Source organism: Acanthisitta chloris, unplaced genomic scaffold (assembly GCF_000695815.1).
Source record: "Acanthisitta chloris isolate BGI_N310 unplaced genomic scaffold, ASM69581v1 scaffold24658, whole genome shotgun sequence".
NCBI classification, from domain to species: Eukaryota; Metazoa; Chordata; class Aves; order Passeriformes; family Acanthisittidae; genus Acanthisitta; species Acanthisitta chloris.
Genome location: NW_008689009.1, coordinates 34,433 through 54,178, shown reverse-complemented (window position 1 = coordinate 54,178; position 19,746 = coordinate 34,433). Strand labels below are relative to the sequence as shown.

Genomic DNA, 19,746 nt, shown 5'->3' with positions numbered 1-19,746 from the left:
AATTTGAACAGTTATGCAAAGCTCATAAATTGCAACACAGATTTCATCCACCCTCAGAGGTTAAGAAATCCTGGCTTGCATACATTTCACAAACTTCAGCATCAGCCAAAAAGTATTGTGGAAATAATTGCTATCTTCACAAGTTGCATTTTCCTTGGATAAGTTAACAGAGAACCTGGTCTTGGGCTTTTCATTTGCAAGATGCCCGTTCTGTGCGTGATTGGCGCTTGGGCAGGAGGGCAACGCTGCCTGGGACATTCCCAGACGAGGCGTTAGCAGTGTGAGCACAAGAGCCAGGCATGGAGCACCCTGTCCCTCAAGAGCCTTTCCTTTTGACACTTCTTACTTTACCTTTGTCATACGAAAGATTCATAATTATATAAGTGCTAACTCAGAGCTACCTCACTCATCACTTACGAATACTGTTCTGCTCAGCCTAGTTGCCAAAAATCCCCAGGCAAGCCCATGACATTGACCTTGATGATGAGCACCAGGAATATTTTTGCAGGCCTGACAGAGCTGAGGAGAATCTCTCACCCAAGCAGCACCTGTTCTCACTAGTGCTTAATGCTTTTGCACTTGTGTCTCTGTGTGTATGGACTCCACTGGGAGGACTTCCTTCACAGTTTGGAGGTTCAGGGGCCATTGCTGAATAGGGGGCTCTGCCTTCACCCCCCAAACCTGTCTCTGCTGGGAGCCAACAGCACTTCAGCCAAGGCAACAGCTGAGGGTAGTCATTGCACACTGATGGGAATCAGGTATTACCCCAGGGATGCTGTGGAGAGCACACTGTTAGATCCTGTTCTTAGTTCTCAGTGTTTTGCTCATTCTCAAGAAACAACTGTTTACACCACTATAGCATGGAATGTTTTTAAAGCCATCTGAGTGCACGAGGGGTTCCTTCTGGTTTTGCTGCTATGTGTTCCCTTGGAGACTCCTGGATGGCAACCTGCACAAAAACAAGTCTGTCTCTCCATAAAGCATACCTCCCCTTAAAGGCCCTCCTTAACATACTCAAAATAGCCAAATGTTTCTGATAACTACATACACTGGTTGGATGAAGAAGCCAAAAGGACATATTTGATCCACTAAGAACTGCTATTTTCAGCTGTGTACAAATATCTTCCATTCCTAAGTCACTTCCAGAGCCAGATCTAATTCCTGAAGCAGGAGAGAATGGGGAGAGCAAGAAGTTGGCAGAAAACACCAAAATGCTAGTGATTATATCCTGTACCTTGCTGTGGTTTTTATCCAGAAAGAACACTGGAAGGACCTGAGGTTTTGCAAACTGAGCATGTAGTCAACAGTTTATACAAAGGCACTTATATTTATTTAAGAGCACTTGAACTGTGGAGTTTAAAGTTCATTTGCATATGACCACACTTGTGAAGCAGCAGCCACACCTGTGACAACAACATTGCAGCCTTTAAGCATTTCCACTGAATTCTACAGCTGTTTATAGTGTAACTTCCCCTGAAACCTCTCAGTTTACAACAGAATGTGCATGTCTATTTTCCCAAAATCAGCCCAACACTGACCCTTGTTTGCTTTCTTTCATCTCAAACACTAACTTCAACCATGTGCTGCCAACAACCTGCAATGATTACTTTATCTAATAGTTTGCCATTTATAGTATTATGCCATTTATACTTTGTCCTTTTACTCAATATTGTTTTACTGAGTTATTTTTGTCATTGAAGCATTGCTGTGCACTAAAGAATGAAGCTGGCCTTGTTCACAGTGAGTTAACAGCACATCTTAATGACTTAGAATAGCATGAAGTACTTGGAGGCAAGTACACATTTAAACAGTTCACTCATGAAATTCATGTCGAGCTTTGAAAGACACTGAGATTTGTAAAAAGAGGAAAACCTACTTTTCTTTACAGGAAGATGAGAGAACTTCAAGTATATGAACAATTTCTTCTCCTAACTCCCTACCAGAAACTGAACTCAGACCTTTAGGCCTGCTAACAAGTCTTGTAGCAACAGGTCTTCTCCTGAGATTTTCTTTAATATTCCTTTCTGATCTGTAAATGTTAAAGAAAATAACTTCTGAGGATATATTAAGTATTTCTGGTCCTAACCACAGTCAGTATTGCAAGGAGAAAGCATGCAAGCTATAATATTCATAGAAATATCAAAGCCTGTTCAAAACCTTGGTTGATGCTCATCTCAGTGTTTAAGCTGATCTATTCTATGTGGGCAGACAGTATCTATGAGACAGAATGAATATTTGGAGGAGTAAGTATGGGGAATTGAACAAGAAAGAATAATTAGTTTCAAGGTTTAAACAAGCCCAGGTGGAGCAGGCAGAATGCAAACCCCACATGCTTTAGACAAGGACATGCAAGTGAGAAAAAAAAACAACCCGAAGTATGAATCATACTTCTGTGACGTTTATATTGCAGTTGTAGTTATGGAGGACATCATTTATGGCACATGGCTGCATTATGCTTGTACTCCACAAAAAGAAGAGCCTCACAAAGGTCACTATCCTGAAGACATAGTAGTCTACTCAGACCTACCTAATTTCCACTGCTGGGCAATGTTGGCCCATTCCCAGTATACTTGAGACTGCTGACACAAGTGTGCCCATTATGGTAATGTTTACTGAGTCCATAGAGATTACAGAAGAGCATTCTAGTTTCATGACCATTCAGGGAATATCAATTTAATTCTGTGGCCATTTAAGAGGTGAAATATAAATAAAGGAAAATCTCCTGGAACCACATCCACAACAATGTAAAGTTTTGTGACAGCAACATTACGAGAATAGAAGAAGAATATGTGCAGTAACATCCACAGAGTCAGAGTTCCTTCCATCCTTCCCAGATAACATGAGAAGCTGGAATTGGTAAGTTGTTAGTAAAAGAGAAAAATGTTGCAGGTTTATTGACAATTTCATTAGGTATGATAAGGTGTATCTATGAATGTATTTGTTTTTAAAATTCCTGATCCTGCTCTGCCACTCCACAGAGGCTGGTATTCTCCTTAAAAATCCATCAGTCTGTGATAGTAAAAGAGCCTTGTTATAGCTGTGGTGACTAAGGAGCTGAAAAACACGAGGTTTAAAAACAAAAGGAGTTGCCTCTTTCTGGTGCTACCATAGGGAAAAGCTGAAGTGATAGCAGAAGGAGCGAGAAGTGGGAAAGAAATAGATGCTTGTTGTCAAAGTGCTGCATGATTCAGGAAAAAACAGTGCATGACCATCATTTCACTGTCATCTTCACCCAGCACTGCTTCCAGACAGCCAGGAATTGAGTTTCCATTCTTCTGTAGCCTCAGTCGCTCAGCCGAACACATGACTTCTGGCACAAGGTCAGTAATGTTTGATTTATTTCTGATCCAAAACTGGTGAAAGCTTTGTGGGAGCTGCAAAAGATTGTATCAAACTTGAGCTTGAGGAGTAGTTTTATTAGTTGAGAACAAATTCATTTTGTTGTGTTGTTTTGTTTGTAGCTCACATAGGTGAAAGTATGGCTATTTCTTGAAAGATTCCTTTAGGCCAAAGAGGAGTAGCCTGGCTCACCTAGCCTGAATTTAGGTAACTCTGGGATAACTGGAGAGGCATGGAAAAATGGCAAGTAAGGGCATAAGAAAGCCATGACTTTTAACCAAAAGAAAGGAGGCTAGCTCAGTAAAACAAAGGTTTTAAAGTGTCTGTTCCTTTTTCTACAAAGGGAGCCAAGTATTTTCAAGAAAGAGATTGTACCAGAATGCAGTGCTGGGAAGTTAGATTATAAATTGTTGTTCTGCGATAAGGAAATAAAAAAAGCAAACCCAATTCATATTATTTAGGGAAAAATAGTTTTAAATCTTCTTGATTAGGAAAACAATATATGCAATAGATTTTTTGGCTGATTCAATCTGGCTTAAAGAAATATCACCTGGACAAGAAGTTCAGATGTGGCCTCCAGGAGTTTGTATAGTATAGAGAGGATGCTAATCCAAACACTGCATGTCCTTTGAGCAAAGAGTATGTAGATGTTCACAGACAGTGGAGCTGTTATATGTGCATCTAAGCAGGATAGTTACCTCTCAGGTTTTTTTGTTCCTTATTTGCCAAACAAAACCGGATGTCCTGCACTCAGTCTCTACCTAGCATTACGTTTAGCAAAGCTTTCTTTTCCCTTCTCCATCCTCATCTTATGGAGCTGAGAAGTTTTGTATAAACTTTGGTAGGCAACTATAAATAGCTGTTTTATTTAGACTACTACATTTTATTAAATGAAAAAGAATTACTTTTAAAATTTATTTTCAATCTTTGCTTTTTTTCAGCTAACTATCCAACAACTTAGTTGTCTCCACTTTGAAAAATTCATTGTGACAATGATTGATTTACTTACAAGTTGCCCAGTAACTCCTGTGTTTCCCAGAATTACCCAGAAATGTTTCCAAATTCATCTACAGAACAAACACATGGCATGGTAGTGCAAGTAACTTACTTCTCAGACAAATGAGCAAAATACATTTCTCCAAAGGCTTTGCCCCTTTCTTGGATTAATTGATACTTTTGCCCTGATCAAGAGCAACATCCTGGTCCAAACCTTAGGAGAGAATCCAGGTTGCTGCCAAACTCCCTCAGATAGGTGTTTGAAGTCAGCTTTGTTCCATTTAATGAACAAGTAGGGAGTACCAGACTGGCTCCATTCAGTATTAGGCAGCACTTCCCTCATCAGAAAAGTCTGGATGACAACTGAAGAGCAGCACTACTAACAGATGAATATATTGGGTTTTGCAGAGAGAAGATATGGCTGCTTGTTGCTGTGACATATTTGTTTCAGGGAATTACTTACTCAGAAGAACTGATAAGAATGAAAAGAGCTGTGGATCCTGAAGTGTTTATGAATATTGTAAGTTCTTGGTGGAGTCACGTGAGGATGGACATAACATATGTCTCATAGCAGAGGAGTTTCTAAGTATTACAAATAACAAGGTAGATAAGGTGTCTTTATTTAACTTATCCTCTTTAGTCATGGTATAAACTACTCTTGTTACTTAACTTACAGAAGCTTACTCTTCTTTTTTCCTCTGTCTGCATGTGTAACAGCACATCTTCTGTTTGATAGAAATTAAAGCAAACACCTTTTCTGAGGAAATCTCCAGAGTAAATTTCCTTTTAAATGTCAGTTAGCAGTTTGCTATTGCTGGCACTACCCACCTGTCTGAAGGAATGACCATCTGGAATGTCAGCATTTCATCAGAAGTCCCTAAATAAATAGTGGTGATCAGCATAGGTCAGAAATGGGCAGCTTTTCAGAAGAACACCTTTCACCAAGCAAGATTGTTTAGGTCTTTAGTCGCTTGTTAAAATCCTGAGTTTTCTGTTCTGCATGACAAATTCTATTGAGTAATTCTCTGAGTACAAGTCATAAAAAACAATCCTCTTTTGTAACAAAATGGGTTGAATGCTACAGGTCAGAAGTAATATTTATTTCAGAGTTTAAGATTGGCTGTGCTAGTGATTTCCCTTGTGACTATGTGACTATGTGACTACGCCTGATCTTGGTTTTTTCCATGACGTAGTCATCATTTCAGCAGTACTCATTGCATCTATGCTGTTCACCAAAGGGTAGTTGTGAAGCTCTCTGGATTTCTCTGAAGGTATTTTATAAACACTCATTTCACTTTGCACTGCCACAGATCAGGATCATGCACCTGGGCAGCTCATCCTTTCAGCAATGCACCTCTTCTCAGCTCATAAGCTCCTGCTATGAGTTTATAGTGATTCTTGTATCACCAGAATGCCAGGACTTATGATGATTATATAGCAAGAGTATAATACAGGTTTTATACAATAGATTTTAACTAATTAGTCAAATCCTGAATATAACACAAAGGGTAAAGGAAATTTGTTGTATTTTAGGGTTACTATATCCAATCTGATATTGCTTTATTCAGATGCTTAGTATATGAGGACTAAATCCCCAGTTGTATCTGCTTTCTAACATTTCTTCATTGTGACTTCCTTATGCACAAATGAAATGGACTTCTGCAAGTAAATGCATTTGTACCTTTTCTTCTAGAAAGAGCTGATTACTTACAGAGGGTACCCCAGTGAGGAGTATGAAGTGATGACTGAAGATGGTTATACCATTACCATTAACAGAATCCCTCATGGTGTTCAGGATCAAGGAAGCTCAGGTACATTTCTTTAATATGAGACAAAACCAGCCTAGATAGGGTATGTTCTCAAAAGAGATACGTTATATTTGTAAAACATCCACCAAAGCTTGCACAGATGAGTGAAATTTTAGCAGAGTTCTGGCTGCCCTGAACAACCTGCAAGTTCTACCAAATTTATGTTAAGCACACCTATTTATGAAAAAAATCCACTATAATATGAAGCCTATACCTCCTGGTAAGAGTTGTTGAGTAAAAGTAAAGAAAATAAAATTAACATAGGGTAAAGACTGTAATCTGCCTAATCACCCTGTTTTGAGAAAGTTGTTCCAGCTTCTAACTTTGCCTCATCTTTGCTTACACCTGGTACATATCAGTGACTGATACATATTTTGGGAAAAGGAAACCTCTGCAAACAATCCCACACCTTCATTCTCTATGTCAGTGCTGAGAATCTCAAGTTGATGCAGATGAGCTATACAAATAATGCCCAGAGGGTGCCAAGCTAGTTCTCACTGATGTCAGGCAGATCTATCCATAAATTCTTACAGAAGCTTAGAAAATGGAAATGTATGTTTTATTCTTCTGATTGGTTGTGCTACTTTAAATTGGTGCAGGAACAAATCCCAGCACTGAATATGGGACAGCAATGCCCCTGAACTACCAGGAATAAACAAACTAACAAATAAATAAATTGTTGGTTTTTTTTCTGATTTGCTTTTCAGCTTCAAAACCTGTTGTGTATCTCCAGCATGGATTATTGGGAGATGCTAGCAACTGGATCACAAACCTGCCCAACAACAGTTTGGGCTTCATGCTAGCTGATGCTGGTTTTGATGTTTGGATGGGAAATAGCCGAGGGAATCGCTGGTCAAGAAAACATCAAACTTATTCCATTGATCAGGATGAATTCTGGGCTTTCAGGTAGACAGAACCTTTGAAGGGCATATCTCTTGCCCATCTTTACATATTTTTTTTCATCTGAATATATCAGGTATTTACATATGCTAGCTTTTAAAACAAAGTTTTACATTCACTTTTGCTGAAGTCCCCCTGTAGATGCATTTGAACTTTAATACATCTGCTTTAATTACTGCTAGAACAGGTTCTTCAAACTAAGGGTACAGCAGCAAAGCAGTTCAACCTGTCTCTTCTTGAAGTTATAGTCCTTCTGTTATTTCAAAAGAGAAAATACCACAGAAAACCCTGAGTAGTGGCTTCCATATCCAGTGCCAGAAATATACAGAACCTAAAGCAGCTGAATGATTCACTAAATGATTCAGACAGTTTCTTTGCTGACAAGTTTGTAATAAAAATCTGAATTCAATTCAGTCTGATTTTTAATTTATGCATGCCCCTCTTCCAATCTCCTGTCTGCAGTTTTGATGAGATGGCAAAGTTTGATCTTCCAGCAGCAATAAATTTCATTGTGGAGAAAACAGGACAGGAAAAGTTGTACTATATTGGCTATTCACAAGGTACTACTACCGGTAAGTGACACACAACAGATAAATGCTTCAGGAAAACAGGAGTAAAATGTGTTTTGAGATACTGAGATACTGGATGTACCTGGGGTTTTCATCAACTTTTTGCCAGCATGAAAAACACATCAGGTGTTTTCAGTATGTAGGCATTTAAAATTTATTATAAAGACAATAAAACAGAAGGGATCAAGTGCATTGCTGCTGTAAATCTGTCGATTTAGAATCATACTGGAAATTATCGTGGACCATGAAAATTGTTTATTTCCAAGATGCAAGGGTGTGCCCAACAGCAGCTGGTCAGTTGACCAAAATAAACTAAATAGGAAGATGAGAGTACAGAAAGAGAAGTTGGCCAGCTTGGACAGATGCACACACACAAAAAGAAAATATGCAATTGGATTGACCAGAGGAAAAACAACTGCTGATCCCAATAGTATATGAAACACATGAATGTACATCTGAAATGTGCATTTGTGTTTATACAAGTCTTAAAGAAAGCTGCAAAGGCAAAATATAGAAAAAATTCTCTGAAAAGGTAAAAAGCCTACAAACTGCTGGGGAAGAGGGATTTCACATAAATCTAGACTGGATCACAGTCTGAACTACTAACAAGGTTTCTTGAGGTTTGAAATTGCAGAATAGCATTTATAAATACTGAAAACAGCCTAATGTATGGTTATTTTTTAACTCCTCTTTATTTTGTTTTCTCAGCTTTCATTGCATTTTCAACAATGCCAGAACTGGCTCAAAAGATCAAACTCTATTTTGCATTGGCACCTGTCACATCTATCAAGTATGCTAAGGGTCCAGCAACAAAACTCCTCTACCTTCCTGAGAAAGTTCTCAGGGTATGTGATATCTTAGTTTCGACTATTTAACCATATACTTTTTTGTTCAGCTCTTAAAATGGATAAACAGAAAGCACTTGTGAAGTCTACTCATTTGCGTGTATGTAAGTTTACCTTATGGCTGAAGCCTTTGGAAGTTCAGACTGAGCATTAAGAAAAGTTTTCTACCTAGCTCAGCACTGGGACAGGTCACCCAGAGAGCTACAGAGATGCAGATCCTCAAAGGTTTCCAAGATTCCTGTAGACAAAGCCACACAGGCTTAGAAAAACTATGAATTAGAGTTAATATTAAACATATCTCTTCATTAAACACGATGTAAGACAAATTGAGTAATGCTCAAGCAGGCTGATGCAATGGAAAACCAAATAATTTCACTCGTTTATGGGAGCACCATCTGGCCAGTGGAGAAAAAGCAAGTAAGAACCACTGAAAGTGCTGGAGAAGAGGAACAATGTGCATTCTTAAATGTTACCTTTGTATTTCACAGCGTTTGTTCGGCAAAAGAGAATTCCTTCCCCAGGCTGAATGTCTGAAAAAGCTAGTGGCCCCTGTCTGCAGCCATCGAGCTTTTGCCAAGCTCTGTAGAAGTGTCTTTTTCAGTCTGGGTGGCTGTAACTTGAAAAACATTGATGTGGTATGTATAACTTTTGCCAGCTCTACTAAGAGTTTCAGTCTATGCTACCAGAACTCACCTTCTATCCTCTAGTTTGAATTCTGAATTTCTATTAGTGTCACATTGCAAAGAACAGTCTCCACTACTGGATAGCAGTGTCTGCTGGTTGCCCCATCACTGGCAGGGGACCACTGCCTCACTCCTCAGAGGAACACTTGGCACCATCCCAACAGTAAACAGGTGCTCAGAGCCACTCAAAATTCTGCAGTCTGCCCTTTGCCAGACCTCACCCAGGGCACCATATCCTGGTTCCTACTGTGGCTACTGGAGTCATCAGAGATGTTTAGTTTGCAGTGACACCTACCTGCTTCATGTTTTCTCTTTGCAACAGAGAAAGGAACACACATATTCCCCTTTGCCCTCCTCCAAGCCTCGGATGACCGAGATACCTTGGGGGTACCTGAGAGGGAGTTGGCACACACTAGGAGGCAGAATATTAAGACATATCTGGGCACTTCATGCTATGTCCAGCTGTAGTTCAGACCACCTGGGCATCAAAAGTTTCATCCAGTATTTTTCAAAAAGTGCTTCAGAGTGTGCTCTCCGAGGGAGGATCACACAGCAGCTTGTTAAGAATCCCCTGCAGGAGTAGGGTGTATTTTATTTCAAATACTCATGCATTCTTCAGGAAGTTGCAGTTTCCTTTGCTGTTCTGTCCAACAGTGATCCTCTCTCACACAGGATCTGATACAGACATCTGAAAAAACAGCACCTAGTTTGGGGTCTAAATTGCTGACTTTCTATTCTGTCCTTTCCACTTGTAGATTCTTTTAGATTCTCAGTCATCCTGGAAAATATTCTGGTTGGGGATTGTTCTTCCAGAGCTACTCCTAACCTGACACATTGCCACATCTGGAGTAAATCTGAGGGAGTTTTCGGTCATGCCCCTCCAGTTTCTGTTGGTTTTATTGATACATGACACTGCTGTAGCAGATGTTTTGATGTACCTCTGAATAGGAGGAAGGAAGAGAATGCTCACTGAATATTTTCTTTCAGAACCGAATCAATGTGTATATTGCCCAAACCTCCTCTGGAACTTCTGTGCAAAATATAATCCACTGGAGTCAGGTACGAGCAAATCCCTGGGAGACAAGTTAGGTACTCACCTTGGGCTAAACGGTATAGAGATACTGTGCTGTGAAGACATTGCTAACTTCTTGGAAACACATGCAACTTTTGGTTTACAACTGAAATCTCAATTCAAAACACTGTTTTTCATTGATCCTTCTTTTGCCAGCAAGGTAGAAATAAGCTATGTGATACAGGTACAGTTGAAGCCAACAATTAAGTGTTCCATTTGTGTAAAAACGTGTTCTGGAAGCTGTGTATGCAGATGCATATGAAATTCTTCTCATTGTTTATGCAGTACCTTTCATAAATCCTGTCCACAGTTCTGTATAGAGATTACCTTAGAAAATTGGTCGTGTTTCCAGTGTGGAGTCAAGAAATGGGCAGGACATAGGCTGCTATGTAAATTATCACATTCTACTAGTAAAAGCCCTTATAGTTTCATCTCTGGCTTTCAAAGCTCTCAGTGTCTGGACAGCAATAGAACCATAAATGATAAACTCTTCATTTAGTAGACCCTTTATATCCCTTACCTACAAGGTACTGCCACAATACCTCCTAAGCAGCAGTGCTGATGGGAAGTGCCTCTCTGTGTTTGGGCTCACACTCTCAGGATTCATGGGCTCAGTCACAGAAGCCTCTGCAGTAAGACAGGTTTCTTGGTGGCTCTGGAGCAGTGCAGGAAGCAGCTGTGAGAGCACTGTGAGCTCTCAAGAGTGTTAAAACACTTTTCAGCACTGCAAACATATGGATATATATGAGTGACAACTGCACAGGCATTTACTCAAAATCAAACAATATTTTTGTCTGTGGATTTACATAATACATTAGATTTGATGAAGTAGCTTTTGTAAGCATGGCCTAGACCTGTAAAAAAAAGGGTTAAAAAGGCATGGTACAGGGATGTCTGCAAAGTGACTCAAATTTAATTCAGCATCTAACCACAGACAGGAAAGCACAAATATGCAGAAATAATATTCCTAAGTCTTTGTTGTCTATGCTATTATTACTGTTAAAGGTGTTAGCAGATCTTCAAATATTAAGGTCATGTTGATGGTGTTTCTCATAGTAGTAGCAACTCATGCTGAAGGCAAAGCCAAGAAGCACAAGAGCACAAGAAATGGTGATTTCTGTATTCAAAACAGAGAGGGAAGAGAAAACATAAGAAGGAGCAACTCATAGAGCTGAGTGGTGGCAACATGGCTGTTACTGCTTACAGTGCTACAAGGCAGTAGCAGTGAGGGGAACTTGCTGAACGCAGTTGTTAATAGCAGTTTTACAAACTTGAACAAATTACCTGCAAGGGCATCCCTGGGTCTTTTGCACAAGCCATTATTTTCTTTGGTTCTGACAAAAACATTTGACTCCTTTTCACTGTTTGAGACTTTTAATTAATTTACTATTGGCTTTTCCATTGCTCTTAGAAGAACGTCTGTTGGGGCTTTAGATTATAGTCAGAGGCTCAGCAGAGAAGAACCCATAAACTTCCTGAAATGATGGTTTTATAACTACCCTTCTCTTGTTCATCCTCTTAGGAGGCCCGCTCAGGGAAGTTCCAAGCTTATGACTGGGGCAGTTCAAAGAAGAACATGGAAAAATACCAACAGGTATGTTTTGGTGAAACAATATTGTCACCCTTGGAGAGCACAGAAGCACACACAGGGAGAGAGCAAGGATGTAGTAGGAGACACATTTTCAGCATATAAGTATGTGAAAATATTACTACTTTCCAGTTTGGAAGTCAACAGAGAAAGCATGCAAGCACTAATGGCAATAATAAATTCAATAAATTTTAAAAGAAAGAGAGAGGAAGACCAAAGCTTTTCAATTAAATGATCAATAGGAATAAGAGAAAGAAAGGGCAGAAAAGAGAGAAAATTAATTTTGAAAAAGAAGAATATATAGAATTTAGCAGAGACATCTCACCTACTAGTGGAACTGAAATAGCTGACAATGTATGAGAGTTCAAGGCAGCAATATTATGAAGACGATAACTGGAGAACTAATAGCCACCCCTAGATTCTGGCAGCCAGAGACCAAAGAACTTTGTCCTCAAGCAGCCCCTGAGGTACATCTTCTCCATTCAATACTCTACTTCCATCCTTGACTCTCCTACCCTTTAGGTCTTCACAACTGTCTGTCATTATGAGTCATATATTATAATGATGGTTTGCATGAAATGCAACTTCCTTTGGTTTGCCTTGGATTTGCTTGCCCCTGGAAAGTCACTGGATGCCTTCTAGGTATTGTGTTATGAGAAGTAATGGGATAATTACTTCCTGTGCTCTTTCTTCATACCATTTGTGATTGTGTATACACCTGTCTCATGCCCCTGCTCTGGCTTCTATTTTCCAGACCCAGGAGACCTAAGCTACTTTCCCTCTCCTCCTACAGAAGCCACTCCATGATCCTTTTCATCCTTGTCACATGTGTTTTCTATCCAGACCATGTCATCTGGGGCTGACCAGTACTTCAAAAGGATCATGATAGGGGATTATCCAGAGGCACTCTGACATCTTCTGCTTGTTCCAGGTTCCTGCCCTAACATTCCTAGCTGAGAGGGCAAAGACCCTGCAGTAACTTTATGTCAACTCAGGGGGCATTTTACCTTTGACTGTGCTATCAGTTGAGTATCCATTGAGTAATCCCTGCAAGCACAGACAGAAAAGGCAAAAAAAGGCACTTTCTTTCTCTTTGATTTAAGCACCCCTACTTTGAACAGGGACAGAAGAAAGCCTCAAACGTGAGTTTAAAGTTTGCTGAGCTCTTCTGGACATTCATTCCTGTACTGCCTCTTGTTTCCCAGGCTATTCCTCCTCTCTACAACACTGAAGACATGACGGTACCAACTGCAGTGTGGACTGGGGGACAAGATTTGTTGGCAGACCCCAAGGATGCAGACATTTTACTGTCTCAAATAAAGAACCTTATCTATCACAAGAGGATTCCTGAATGGGCACACCTGGATTTCATCTTGGGATTGGATGCACCCTTGCATGTGTACAATGAAATTATTGATCTAATGCAGAAATATCCTTGATCCATAACCAGTAGCCTAACCTGACTAGAGTTAGATTCACTGGGTGTGAAAAAACCCTTCTGTAGCATCTGGAGTCAGAGAAAGGGTTCCTCCTGCACACCACATGTCACTCCAGTACATCCTGATGGTGCGCTTCATATTTTCTGGCAGCCTTGTGGGTCTGTAATAGTTTTTTCATTGATGAAGCTTAGATTCTGCAATAACCATGCTTTGATAACAGAAGACAGGGTTTGCTTGCAGCCTGCTCTCTTCTCTAGACCATAACAGTAATGAAAGCACTTACTTCCTCTCGATATGGTCAGTGGCCTCAATACATTCTCCATTCTTCATATTATTTCTCAGTTTATTGGGCTGAGAGTTATTTAAAGGCATATTGGAAGCCAAGACTAATTCTAACAGTTATGATATTGCTTAATTTTATTAATAAATAAGATGATGATGAGAAAGTAAAAACTGAGTTCACATAAAAAACCTCATTCCTGAAGAGATGGTTTGTCTTCCTTTGAAACTGGGTAGCTCACTGTTTTCATGAGGAAGAGCAGGGGACATAGAGAGGGTAGACACAACTGGAAACAGTAGCCGGTCCCATGGTTCAAGCATGAACCTGGAAGCTGGGAAACAGGTTCAAGATCCACCCTGTGATAGAGAAATCTTTGCAGACTCAGTCTCTGATGACAGCACTTTCAGGATCTGTGTCCATGTGTACGAGATGTACTCTCCAGTGTATGAGAAAGGAGTTGATTTCATCTTGGCAATGGTAGCACTTCCATGGGACACTTTGGTTCAAAGTTCCACTCTGAACCCAGCAGGAACCTCATATCTCCTGCTATTTTATCTCAGCTACTGGCTACTACAGAGCTGAGCTGTTCTGACCTTTATCATGGCTCTGGGCAGCCTCTTTGGGGTTTAAACACTAAAATGAAAGGATCCAATCATGGCTAGAAAGGATTCATTATCTCCATCTCATGGGTATGTAAACCACTTTGACCACTACTGGGAAGGGTTGCTTTCAAAACAGTGTTGAAGAAACTTTCATCTTGTTAATTTCCTGGGGGAACTCTGAATCTACCAATCTTTTTTCAAATAGGTAGTTATTGAACAAAACCACTCATTTGAAGGGTAATCTCCATGATTATTAGGTTACAGCATTACAGCATTATGTCCCTCCACAACAAAATGCCATTAACTTCTCTGTGAAAATAAAAACAGTGTATTTAGGTGTTTCCTTTTAGTATGAAACTCTCTTTCCCCATTTGAATGAAATATTAATGTGGGCCAAGTCTGGGATGCTAACCATGGCGGGTACAGGTGTTACACTAAGACAGTTCACTGGTGACACTCTATGACCAAAGGGTCAGTGTGTCACTCTGCATAATGGTTCATTAGCCAAACACATTAATCATGGCTGGCACCACTTCTGCATCTTTCCCTTCCAGGACAAATGACAGGCCTGTTTCATCTCCTGAGCCCACTGCTGAAGCCTGTCCTACTTTCTTCTGCTTCACGAATGTAACTAGATTTTGAGCCAAACAAAACAGCTTCCCTCCAGACAAGGACATTCCTTACACCAAACCGAAATTCCTGGAGACAAACACCCTCCAGAGAGTCAGCCTTTCAACTAACAGATTTCTTGTAGAGGGACTGTATAAGGACTTGAAACCTACTTTATTATAAGTTTTCAATACTTTCAACGGTAAATCCAGTAGCAATATACCTGAAAGTGGCCAGAGCATTCCCTGAAGTGACTTAGGAAAGAGATTTCAACTGTGCAGTTATCTTGCAACCTGGGACACCACAGAAGTGGCAGGGTGTTGAATTTTCTGGAAAATCAGTCAAAGCAGCTTGGGCAAACAGCTTTGGGCACATCATGGGGACTGTTGATCCCACGCTGGGACATGAGGAGAGATAAGGCATAATGTTGCCGAAGTCCTTTTGAGTGATTAATATATGGTTTGATGAAAGTTATTGTCACTTACAGACATCAGAGCAGACACTTTTCACTGAGAAATTACCAAATTACCTTTTTCACTATCCCAAACAATGTTGTTTACTTGGTATGTAAAGCAGAACTGTTACGGTGGCTTCACTGACATCCTGTTTTTATTTCACTACTTTCCTTCCCCTGCTAGTGAAAGGCATTATCTTGTTTGCAGTCCTTTAATCTGGCAAGTTCTTCTGAAGGCACTTGTGAGTTAATTGGCTGAACAGGTTGGTCCTTACATAGGAGGATTCTACTTAGTTTACAGCCCAGATGCCCGAGGACACAGAACAAGTCCTTCTGCCCATGGTCATTGAGCCAATCTCAGTGAGGACTGAGCCCTCAAGCTGACTACAATGAATTCAGCCATTAGGCAAAGATCTCCAAAGATACCATGTTTTCAGAACTGATGAAAATGGACTGGGATAAACAAGAACCCTTGGTTTTTTCCCTCACTGGGGAAAAAATGCTGGAGAAAAGTTACATGTTTTGTTCAAGCCTTCCTTGGCACCAGAGTGCACTTATTCTGAGTGCACTCAGAATAAGATGAGTTTGATGAGTTGCACTGCTCACTGGAAAACAGACTTAGATCAGTCTGTAATGTTAAAGTTAACACAAACTAAATGAAAAGCAGTACCAGAGACAGTGTGTTGAGAGAAGCTGGACACTTCCTCCTTTTCACCCTGAACGATTACATTCGTAGCAGCCCCTCAGTTGGGCAACAGTACTGGTCATGGTCTGCCACAGCCCCAGGAGACTGGAACACCCAGGTCCCAGCTTAAACATCCTAACCACTGATTTGTAGGTACTCTGTAAACTCTCCTGCTCTATGGTGCATTTCAGGTTTGTGAATTAAACCAGAAGATTATTTTCATCACAAGGATTTCCCCACTTCTGAAACAATGCCAAATCAACACGTAAACACGCTCTACAATACAGGCTGCCAACTCATGACACTCACGGCGGTGCTCATTTTGTTTTGACTTCCTTTTATCGGCACACGTTTCTGCCAGTGAATCAGTCTGCTAGTGGAGACGGAGCAGAAGACACAAGCACAGCAGCCAAAGCAGAGGTAAGTTGCTTGTACATGTGTGTTCATGGTCTCTTTCTCTGTTGCCTGTCTCCATAAAGATATGCTGTCTTGCTTTTGTGTAGTTGGTTGTAAAAATAGACAGTGTTTTGCCTTTCTGATATGTATGCCTATTACTATGCACCAAAGTCCTTCTTTGCTCAAGTTAAAAGACCAAGAAACTTGACCCGCACAAAAGGAAGAAAAATAGCAACTATTTAATTTTTCTCTACTTGTTTTCTTCAGTCTGAGAACAAGGGAATGAATGTCCTAGTATTGCAACAGTGTGTAATCTGGACCTCCTGTTTCCACTGTGTAATGCATATGAATGTTTTGGTAGTGAGTAAGGCAGTAGATTCTCATTCATGTGTAGTCACAGTTGCTTCTCTGGTTGGAATGTGTATGCCTTACAGCTTCTATGAAATACATTTTAGACTGTTTAAAGACAAGGATAGAAGGACGAATTTATGAATGACTTGCATCTTAGTTTCACTTAATCTTAAAAGTACCTAAAGAACTTTCAAGGGCATTTCTCTCTCTGACATTTTTTCCATCTAAGCATGTCTTTTATGACAGTTTGCTATGACCAATGCTTACTTCGACTTCATCTCACTAGATGAACACAGCTGTTCATGTCTCTTGTCTTTATTCCTAAAGCTTAAGGGAGCAGTGTCCTGCCAAGGTTGATATTATTTAGCCCTCTGAATCTGATTTAAAAGGTGAATACCTGGAAGTCCATAAGCTGTGCCAACTAAGCTGAGTGATCATAGAGTGCATGGAGGAAACTTTACCCTAACAAGATGAATAATTTAGCCTCTGCATTGCCTCAAGTAATCTTGGTAGTGATCTGAAAACAAGCTGAGACATTAGCAATACTTTTCTTCCCTGTGAAATTCCCCATGCAGGTACAGGGAGGCATATTTTGGTCCCACTAGAACTAAGTAAAACAACAGAAAGCAAAGCAGAGTGTTGCACTGCCTGAGAATGTAGTTGTGAGGCTTCCTGTTTTGACAACAAAAATTAAGAAGTATTTGATATACAAACGGAATTGAACACTGTGTTTTGACGCCAAGTTTAAAATTTTGGGTGTTCCCAAATGCTGCCTCATTCCAGCTGTTTGATGACTCATGGGGTTTTACTTCTTTAAATTTGTTCAGTCAAATTTAAAGGTGAAATTGAAAATCACAAAAGGTCAACACATATTTTCCTATAAGAAGATTTAGAGAGTGCAAAATTCTTTTGGTTACCCGTCCCTCACTCCCACAAATCCTGTTCATCTTCCCCATTGCTTATTGGGGAATACTTTCCTATTTTCTCTTGATCTTGAACACTTCCAAGTACAAATAAACTTCATGGAGCACCATATCTCATCACGGCAGATGTCTTATGCTAGAAGCAGACTCAAGAAACATGGCTGTGTGAAAACTTCTGTTCTTCATTAAGAATTGTATTCTCCATGTCTAATGCCTGGTTTCAGAAAGTCTTGTCTCCTGAGTCCGCTTAACTTCCTAATGCAAACTGTAACGCAGGCAGGTTTCCTACAAAATTCACTCACTAACTATTCATGCTGTGGCTACTTTGAAGCTACATGGACATTGAAAAGTTGACTCGCTGACTCTTGCTGACTGCTTAGCTGACGGCAGAATATACAATAGCTGCCTTCTGCCTGCCTCTCCCCCAGCAAGGCTGAACCCTGCTGAATAGTCCTTCCCTGATGAACAGTCCTCAGGAGCTCACGGGCTTGTCTCTAAGTGCTGAACTTGGCAGATATTTAACAATTACATCAAAAGGTAATTACAGGATAGACAGAAAAGTGAAATAACACAAACACATCATGGTCATGGAAGCATGTCCTTTTCTTCTGGGGAAACCAAGACTACAAGAGCGGTAATATCCCCAGTCATTACTGGTGAGGGAATCTTACAAGATACCTCGATGAGCTGAAGCCTTACACTGCATTACATGTACCTTTTGTCCCATGGATTCTACTTTTGAATATTTAAATCTCCTGCCTGATCTTTATATGCATGCAGAATAACTGCTACTTTGCTCCTCATAGCCCTCATTTTCTCCTGCTACTTTGCTCCTCATAGCCCTCATTCTCTCCTCACACATTCAAGCACAGCATACAACAAAAATCAGACGTATAAGGGCTTTTCCACAATGTATAAACACAGTACTGAGCTTCATGGATGAATCTTTTTTGTACAGATCTTCAGAAAGGAAAATCCTATCCTACCAACCTGCTCTCCTGTAGGCAAGGAGCACTGAACATTTGAACATTTCTCTCGTTCCAACAGTTTTAACCCATAATCCAACACTTGGTAACTTTCTGGGACACAGAATCTGTTCTTCTCTTTTCTAGGGAGTGTTGGAGTCAAAATTTTAAGTTGAAAAAAGGTCTGGGAAGCTCACAGAGCTGTCATTGACCTGTGTTCTGCAAAATAAAGACTAAAACCTGGAAGCAGGTCTACTGTAGGTTGAGTTGGCATAAACTGGTGCTAGATCTACTGCACTCTGCAATTTCTATTCAGAAAAGCTAATCTGGCACCATCAGACAACAGGAAAGGGCAAGGTCTCACTTCCCCATGACCAATAAAAGATTTGCTCTGTGGACAGCCATTTCTAAGAGATAATGAAGACAGTCCCTAGGCAACATGAAGGCAGTCTCAGGATCCTTTGCTCACTGCTCATGGCTGCTTGGCTGGTGTCTGAAAGGTAAGGCTGACTGGAAACTGACTCATGGGGATTTTGAGGAGCCATGCATTGTCATCTTGTTTGCTTCTTATTTTCAGAGGAATTAATTTCAAACAGAACTTAAACCTGGTCTGGGGCACACCACCCCATGATGAATGTCCCTGAATCACTCCTGGCCCCTTCATGAGTCTCATTGACTGATCCCTCACCCCAGCACATCACTGACAGCCCCAAGAATGAAATTTGATCCCAGAGGAGGAGAGGGCAGGTTTAAAGAGACCCCATTCTGAACCTCTCTCATCTCATTCCTAAAGAGACAGGAAACAAACAGTGCTTTCTTCTCCTTTCACCTCTCCTGTTGGCAGAAAAGTAGAGGCAGATAAAGAGAGACAAGCTGTGTGATGGCCATCTCAGGTACTCATGCTTCTTTGTCAAGCTTCTGCTAGACTCATGGAAAGACTTGGCCTTGTCTACCATCCACAGTTCCCTTGTAATCTGCAGAGTGCTCAGGCATATTCTTGCATGGTATTCCCAAGTGTTTTCCTCTCCTGTTCTGCAACCTTACCTGTTAAACAGGGTGAGCTATAGATAACCGCTCCTCACACAGGTACTTATACTGGCAGCCCTTGGGAAACAGATCTTGGGCAACCTTCAGAAGACTCTGCACTTGGATCTTCTTGGGAATTCCACTCCACTCTTCCTAATAACACACCCCTGCTTGTGCTCTTTCACACAGCTCCAAGATGTGGCACCTCCTCATGCT

The 19,746-nt window shown here is 40.5% G+C and overlaps 1 protein-coding gene across 1 annotated transcript; it reads left to right on the top strand.

Annotated features, from left to right (window-relative positions):
- Positions 1-3,204: 3,204 nt before the first annotated feature.
- On the top strand, positions 3,205-13,239 carry LIPM (lipase, family member M). Its single transcript, XM_009081270.1, has 10 exons — positions 3,205-3,320; positions 4,744-4,855; positions 6,029-6,146; positions 6,851-7,049; positions 7,506-7,615; positions 8,321-8,457; positions 8,946-9,092; positions 10,128-10,199; positions 11,735-11,806; positions 13,006-13,239. Exons 1-10 carry the CDS (start codon positions 3,205-3,207, stop codon positions 13,237-13,239), a joined length of 1,317 nt encoding a protein of 438 aa, XP_009079518.1.
- Positions 13,240-19,746: the final 6,507 nt, after the last annotated feature.

Excerpts from the sequence above, each read along its gene's own strand:
- LIPM (XM_009081270.1), top strand. The coding sequence starts at position 3,205 with ATGACCATCATTTCACTGTCATCTTCACCCAGCACTGCTTCCAGACAG. Across the intron at positions 3,321-4,743 it reads CACATGACTTCTGGCACAAG|AGAGAAGATATGGCTGCTTG; the intron begins GTCAGTAATGTT and ends TGGGTTTTGCAG. Across the intron at positions 4,856-6,028 it reads CTGAAGTGTTTATGAATATT|AAAGAGCTGATTACTTACAG; the intron begins GTAAGTTCTTGG and ends CTTTTCTTCTAG.